This window comes from Oncorhynchus keta, unplaced genomic scaffold (genome assembly GCF_023373465.1).
Source record: "Oncorhynchus keta strain PuntledgeMale-10-30-2019 unplaced genomic scaffold, Oket_V2 Un_contig_7712_pilon_pilon, whole genome shotgun sequence".
Taxonomy (NCBI): domain Eukaryota; kingdom Metazoa; phylum Chordata; class Actinopteri; order Salmoniformes; family Salmonidae; genus Oncorhynchus; species Oncorhynchus keta.
In genome coordinates this window covers 34151-42500 of record NW_026289633.1, presented here as the reverse complement: position 1 = coordinate 42500, position 8350 = coordinate 34151, and the positions used below count along the sequence as shown (strand labels likewise).

Genomic DNA, 8350 nt, shown 5'->3' with positions numbered 1-8350 from the left:
ATACTGCCTCCAAGTGCCTGGGCCCTGTTTAAAACATAAGCCAACTTGCAAGGCCAGAGTGACCTCACTTTAAAGAGCCGATAGCTAAATGAAAGCCTTCTGCCTTGGGAATGTCACTTAGGGCATTAATGCTGTCTAAGTGCTGTTTTATAGTGAGTCCTATCCTCAGAGAGGGGTCAACCTCTGGTTTAATATGCAGCTAGAATGATGTGTTTTGATGATATGAGAGTCTGGTCTCTCATTTATCATTCTAACAAGGCATAGCAGGTAGCGGGAGAACGGGGCTAAACTAGGCTACTTCATTTGAATAAATGAGCTGGACAAGGCATAACGTCCAGAGGCAGTGAACCTGAAGCGAGGTTGTGCAGAGTGGCACAAATCAACATTGCATCAATTGTTGATCATTAAACATCTCATGCATCATGTACTCGTAATCATCCTCATTTTCGTTGGAATTGGAAACATTTATCGGCAGTATTTCAGCTACACGTTTCTTCTCATACATTTTCACACCACCAATGTTCTATAAACACCAGGGAAGTCCGTTTTCACACCACCAATGTTCTATAAACACCAGGGAAGTCTGTTTTCACACCACCAATGTTCTATAAACACCAGGGAAGTCCGTTTTCACACCACCAATGTTCTATAAACACCAGGGAAGTCCGTTTTCACACCACCAATGTTCTATAAACACCAGGAAGTCCGTTTTCACACCACCAATGTTCTATAAACACCAGGGAAGTCCGTTTTCACACCACCAATGTTCTATAAACACCAGGGAAGTCCGTTTTCACACCACCAATGTTCTATAAACACCAGGGAAGTCTGTTTTCACACCACCAATGTTCTATAAACACCAGGGAAGTCCGTTTTCACACCACCAATGTTCTATAAACACCAGGGAAGTCCGTTTTCACACCACCAATGTTCTATAAACACCAGGGAAGTCCATTTTTACACCACCAATGTTCTATAAACACCAGGGAAGTCCGTTTTCACACCACCAATGTTCTATAAACACCAGGGAAGTCCATTTTTCACACCACCAATGTTCTATAAACACCAGGGAAGTCTGTTTTCACACCACCAATGTTCTATAAACACCAGGGAAGTCCATTTTTACACCACCAATGTTCTATAAACACCAGGGAAGTCCATTTTCACACCACCAATGTTCTATAAACACCAGGGAAGTCCGTTTTCACACCACCAATGTTCTATAAACACCAGGGAAGTCCGTTTTCACACCACCAATGTTCTATAAACACCAGGGAAGTCCGTCTTTCACACCACCAATGTTCTATAAACACCAGGGAAGTCCGTTTTCACACCACCAATGTTCTATAAACACCAGGGAAGTCCGTTTTTCACACCACCAATGTTCTATAAACACCAGGGAAGTCCGTTTTTCACACCACCAATGTTCTATAAACACCAGGGAAGTCTGTTTTTCTCACCACCAATGTTCTATAAACACCAGGGAAGTCCGTAAACCAATGTTCTATAAACACCAGGGAAGTCCGTCTTTCACACCACCAATGTTCTATAAACACCAGGGAAGTCCGTCTTTCACACCACCAATGTTCTATAAACACCAGGGAAGTCCGTCTTTCACACCACCAATGTTCTATAAACACCAGGGAAGTCCGTCTTTCACACCACCAATGTTCTATAAACACCAGGGAAGTCCGTTTTTCACACCACCAATGTTCTATAAACACCAGGGAAGTCCGTCTTTCACACCACCAATGTTCTATAAACACCAGGGAAGTCCGTTTTTCACACCACCAATGTTCTATAAACACCAGGGAAGTCCGTCTTTCACACCACCAATGTTCTATAAACACCAGGGAAGTCCGTTTTCACACCACCAATGTTCTATAAACACCAGGGAAGTCCGTTTTCACACCACCAATGTTCTATAAACACCAGGGAAGTCCGTCTTTCACACCACCAATGTTCTATAAACACCAGGGAAGTCCGTCTTTCACACCACCAATGTTCTATAAACACCAGGGAAGTCCGTTTTCACACCACCAATGTTCTATAAACACCAGGGAAGTCTGTTTTCACACCACCAATGTTCTATAAACACCAGGAAGTCCGTCTTTCACACCACCAATGTTCTATAAACACCAGGGAAGTCCGTTTTCACACCACCAATGTTCTATAAACACCAGGGAAGTCCATTTTCTCACCACCAATGTTCTATAAACACCAGGGAAGTCCGTCTTTCACACCACCAATGTTCTATAAACACCAGGAAGTCTGTTTTCATATGGACCACCAATGTTCTATAAACACCAGGGAAGTCCGTCTTTCACACCACCAATGTTCTATAAACACCAGGGAAGTCCGTTTTCACACCACCAATGTTCTATAAACACCAGGAAGTCCGTTTCACACCACCAATGTTCTATAAACACCAGGGAAGTCTGTTTTCACACCAGGGAATGGAGTTGGTGGATGGAATGTTCTATAAACACCAGGAAGTCTTTTTACACACCACCAATGTTCTATAAACACCAGGAAGTCCGTTTTCACACCACCAATGTTCTATAAACACCAGGGAAGTCCGTTTTTCACACCACCAATGTTCTATAAACACCAGGGAAATCCGTTTTCACACCACCAATGTTCTATAAACACCAGGGAAGTCCGTCTTTCACACCACCAATGTTCTATAAACACCAGGGAAGTCTGTTTTACACCACCAATGTTCTATAAACACCAGGGAAGTCCGTTTTTCACACCACCAATGTTCTATAAACACCAGGGAAGTCCGTTTTTCACACCACCAATGTTCTATAAACACCAGGGAAGTCCGTCTTCACACCACCAATGTTCTATAAACACCAGGGAAGTCTGTTTTCAACACCACCAATGTTCTATAAACACCAGGGAAGTCTGTTTTACACCACCAATGTTCTATAAACACCAGGGAAGTCCGTCTTTCACACCACCAATGTTCTATAAACACCAGGGAAGTCCGTCTTTCACACCACCAATGTTCTATAAACACCAGGGAAGTCCGTCTTTCACACCACCAATGTTCTATAAACACCAGGGAAGTCCGTCTTTCACACCACCAATGTTCTATAAACACCAGGGAAGTCCGTTTTCACACCACCAATGTTCTATAAACACCAGGGAAGTCTGTTTTCACACCACCAATGTTCTATAAACACCAGGGAAGTCCGTCTTTCACACCACCAATGTTCTATAAACACCAGGGAAGTCCGTCTTTCACACCACCAATGTTCTATAAACACCAGGGAAGTCCGTCTTTCACACCACCAATGTTCTATAAACACCAGGGAAGTCTGTTTTCACACCACCAATGTTCTATAAACACCAGGGAAGTCTGTTTTACACCACCAATGTTCTATAAACACCAGGGAAGTCCGTCTTTCACACCACCAATGTTCTATAAACACCAGGGAAGTCCGTCTTTCACACCACCAATGTTCTATAAACACCAGGGAAGTCCGTTTTCACACCACCAATGTTCTATAAACACCAGGGAAGTCTGTTTTCACACCACCAATGTTCTATAAACACCAGGGAAGTCCGTCTTTCACACCACCAATGTTCTATAAACACCAGGGAAGTCTGTTTTCACACCACCAATGTTCTATAAACACCAGGGAAGTCTGTTTTCACACCACCAATGTTCTATAAACACCAGGGAAGTCCGTCTTTCACACCACCAATGTTCTATAAACACCAGGAAGTCCGTTTTACACACACGATAAAGCTACAACACTCGCTGTCCTCGTACCTTCAGCCGTCTGACATCAGTATTATCAACAGATATGAACGTTGAGTCTACCATTTTAATTCACCATTTGACCCTTCAACTTAGCACAAACAGACACTGCCAGGACATAGGGAGAGAGAAATATACAGTATATATCCCGCTAACGTTATCATAAACCTGATTTATCTTACATTTCTACCATTCGCTTTTCCCAGTTGTAACAACGTGTGTGCAGGTGGCAGGGAAGTCAGGCGCAGGAGAATCCAATCCAGGAGAGTCCTTTAATAAACTTAACAAAAGTCCAAAACCAAAATAAAACATAAATAAAAGTGGGTACAAGATCCCGTCGCGCCCCAATACATAATACACTAACATACAAACACACAATCTGACCAGGACATGATGGGAAACAGAGGGTTCAATACACAACATGGGTACAAGATAGGAGGTAGATGGTCAGGTTGGTAGATGGTCAGGTTGGTAGAGGGTCAGGGAGGTGGATGGAGGTAGATGGAGGAATATGGAGGTAGATGGAAGTAGATGGAGGTGGATGGAGGAATATGGAGGTGGATGGTGGATGGAGGAATATGGAGGTGGATGGAGGTGGATGGAGGAATATGGAAGTAGATGGAGGTGGATGGAGGAATATGGAGGAATATGGAGGTAGATGGAGGTGGATGGAGGTAGATGGAGGAATATGGAGGTGGATGGAGGTGGATGGAGGAATATGGAGGTGGATGGAGGTGGATGGAGGAATATGGAGGTGGATGGAGGTGGATGGGGGTAGATGGTGGATGGAGGTGGATGGAGGTAGATGGAGGTAGATGGTGGATGGAGGTAGATGGAGGTGGATGGAGGAATATCACCCTCTGTATCAACACATAATACATCACCCCCTGTACTAACACATAATACATCACCCTCTGTATCAACACATAATACATCACCCTCTGTATCAACACATAATACATCACCCACTGTATCAACACATAATACATCACCCTCTGTATCAACACCACTGGAGGAATACATCACCCTCTGTATCATGGAGGTGGGACATAATACATCACCCTCTGGATCAACACCACTAACAATAATAAATACATCACCCTCTGTATCAACACATAATACATCACCCTCTGTATCAACACCACTAACACATAATACATCACCCTCTGTATCAACACCACTAACACATAATACATCACCCTCTGTATCAACACCACTAACACATAATACATCACCCTCTGTATCAACACCACTAACACATAATACATCACCCTCTGTATCAACACCACTAACACATAATACATCACCCTCTGTATCAACACCACTAACACATAATACATCACCCACTGTATCAACACATAATACATCACCCTCTGTATCAACACATAATACATCACCCTCTGTATCAACACATAATACATCACCCTCTGTATCAACACCACTAACACATAATACATCACCCTCTGTATCAACACCACTAACACATAATACATCACCCTCTGTATCAACACATAATACATCACCCTCTGTATCAACACCACTAACACATAATACATCACCCTCTGTATCAACACATAATACATCACCCTCTGTACTAACACATAATACATCACCCTCTGTATCAACACATAATACATCACCCTCTGTATCAACACATAATACATCACCCTCTGTATCAACACATAATACATCACCCCCTGTACTAACACATAATACATCACCCTCTGTATCAACACATAATACATCACCCCCTGTACTAACACATAATACATCACCCTCTGTATCAACACATAATACATCACCCTCTGTATCAACACATAATACATCACCCTCTGTATCAACACATAATACATCACCCTCTGTATCAACACATAATACATCACCCTCTGTATCAACACATAATACATCACCCTCTGTATCAACACATAATACATCACCCCCTGTATCAACACATAATACATCACCCCCTGTATCAACACATAATACATCACCCTCTGTATCAACACATAATACATCACCCGCTGTATCAACACATAATACATCACCCTCTGTATCAACACATAATACATCACCCCCTGTATCAACACATAATACATCACCCTCTGTATCAACACATAATACATCACCCTCTGTATCAACACATAATACATCACCCTCTGTATCAACACATAATACATCACCCGCTGTACTAACACCACTAGCACATAATACATCACCCTCTGTATCAACACATAATACATCACCCTCTGTATCAACACATAATACATCACCCGCTGTACTAACACCACTAGCACATAATACATCAACCTCTGTATCAACACATAATACATCACCCTCTGTATCAACACATAATACATCACCCGCTGTACTAACACATAATACATCAGTATAGATGGGTGGGTTGTGTGTGTATGCAGGTGTGTGTGTAAAACGTAGGGCAAAAACAAACTAATGTCCAGGCCTTACTTCATTGGGCCTTAAGTCTAGGTCCAAAACGCTTCTTAACAGCTTCTACACCCAAGAGATAAGACTCCTGAAGAGTTCATCAAATGGCCACCCAGACTATCTGCATTGTCGTCCCCTCCACCCTCTCTGTTGTGCTGTTGCTACTCTGTTTATTATCTATGCACTGTCACTTTAACTCTACCTACATGTACATATTACCTCAATTACCTCCACTAAGCGGTGCCCCTGCACATTGACTCTGTACCGGTACCTCCTGTTTATAGGCAAGAGCCTGTCAGTAAGCGTTTCACTGTAAGGTCTACTACACCTGTTGTATTCGGAGCACGTGACAAATGACATTTGATTTGAATTGGGAGCTCTCTTAACATCTGTTTTCTGGTTCCTTTATAGACCTGCAGAGTTTCACTAACTGCTCTCCCAAGGCAGCAGGCCTGAGATACAGAATCATTGTTAAACTCATCAGAATACTTGGTAGTGGACACACCATCCTTTCCTGATAGAGAAAATCAACTTTTCGTTAGTTTTTACTATGTTAAATCTTAGGGGTGGCAGGGTAGCCTAGTGGTTAGAGTGTTGGACTAGTAACCGGAAGGTTGCAAGTTCAAACCTCCGAGCTGACAAGGTACGAATCTGTTGTTCTGCCCCTGAACAGGCAGTTAACCCACTGTTCCCAGGCCGTCATTGAAAATAAGAATTTGTTCTTTAACTGACTTGCCTGGTTAAATAAAGGTAAAATAAAATGTATAAATCAGTCGAGTCAGGTCAGAGACATTCATCCATAACACTCATCCACACGTCGCAGGTCAGATGTTAGCTCTCAAATTCCTCAGTGGGTTATCCTTATTTTATCTGGCTCAAGGCAAGATTGTAAATTTGTGTCTGACCTCAGAACAGGATTCAATAAGAAAAACTCTAATCTACCCAGTCATCATCCAATCAGCTCTTCTACTCCTTTACCTGTTGGCATTTAGTCTGGAACAGAGTGGTCTGATTGGCTAGAGGATGTTTAGAGGATGAATCTGATTCTGGCTCATTCTGTTCCTGCCCCTGCAGGCCCGAGCTGTTTGATTGGAGCATTGTGGAGAAGCAGAAGAGTGCCATGGAGAGATTGATCACGCCTTCAGCAAGGCTGAGCAAACCCTGGGCATAGACAGACTGCTGGACGCTGAGGGTAAGATTCCTGACCCCTAACGCAGACCCTGACCCCAACCCAGACCCTAAACCTGACCCCTAACCCCTGACCCTGACCCAACCCAGGCCCCAAACCTGACCCCCTAACCCAGACCCTAACCCTGACCCCTGACCCAACCCTAACCCAGACAGACCCTCCTGAAACCCAGACCCCAGACCCTAACCCAGACCCTAACCCCCCTAACCCTGAGACCCTAACCCTGACCCCTAACCCAGACCCTGACAGACCCTAACCCTCACCCCTAACCCAGACCCTCCAGACCCTAACCCTGACCCCTAACCCAGCCCCTGACCCCTAACCCAGACCCCCCCTGACCCCCCCTACCCCTAACCCAGACCCCCTGTAACCCTGACCCCTGAAACCCAGACCCTGACCCCTAACCCAGACCCTAAGCCTGACCCTAACCCAGACCCTAACCCTGGCCCCTAACCCAGACCCTAAGCCCTCTGACCCCTAACCCAGACCCTAACCCTTCAACCCAGACCCTAATCCAGACCCTAAGCCTGGTAGCGACCCCTGGCACAGACTGCTGACACTGAGAGGAAGAGACACCTGTATGGAGACAGTATATAATATAATGTCATCTGAAACCCTCGGCATCTTCTTACTACCCATTGATCCAGAAGCCCATGATGTCAGTATGGGGCCGTATTTACAGTCTTCACTTGGGCCTCAAAAGTGAGGAATACCTACAGTATTATCCTGTGCTGTTGTTTAAGCCAGTGAATCTCACCGTACGTCACGTCCCGTGATTTAGATTTCCAACCCCTTTAAACCTTTTACTGCAGTGGGTTAAATCAGGGCCAATCAGACTGTTTCTGGTCGTCTTAAACAAATCTACTTTGTAACAACAGTATCACCACCACACACACATGGTTATGGGTTTAACAACAGTATCCACTCTCACACACATGGTTATG

At 44.0% G+C, this 8350-nt stretch overlaps 1 protein-coding gene across 1 annotated transcript in view; it reads left to right on the top strand.

Moving 5' to 3' along the window:
* Nucleotides 1–7388, top strand: part of LOC127926523 (utrophin-like) — a 31841-nt gene extending 24453 nt beyond the window's left edge. Inside the window, exon 5 of the mRNA XM_052511950.1 lies at nt 7292–7388. Coding sequence (XP_052367910.1) covers nt 7292–7388 — 97 coding nt within the window. The remainder of the gene's footprint in view (nt 1–7291) is intronic.
* The last annotated feature ends 962 nt before the right edge of the window (nt 7389–8350 follow it).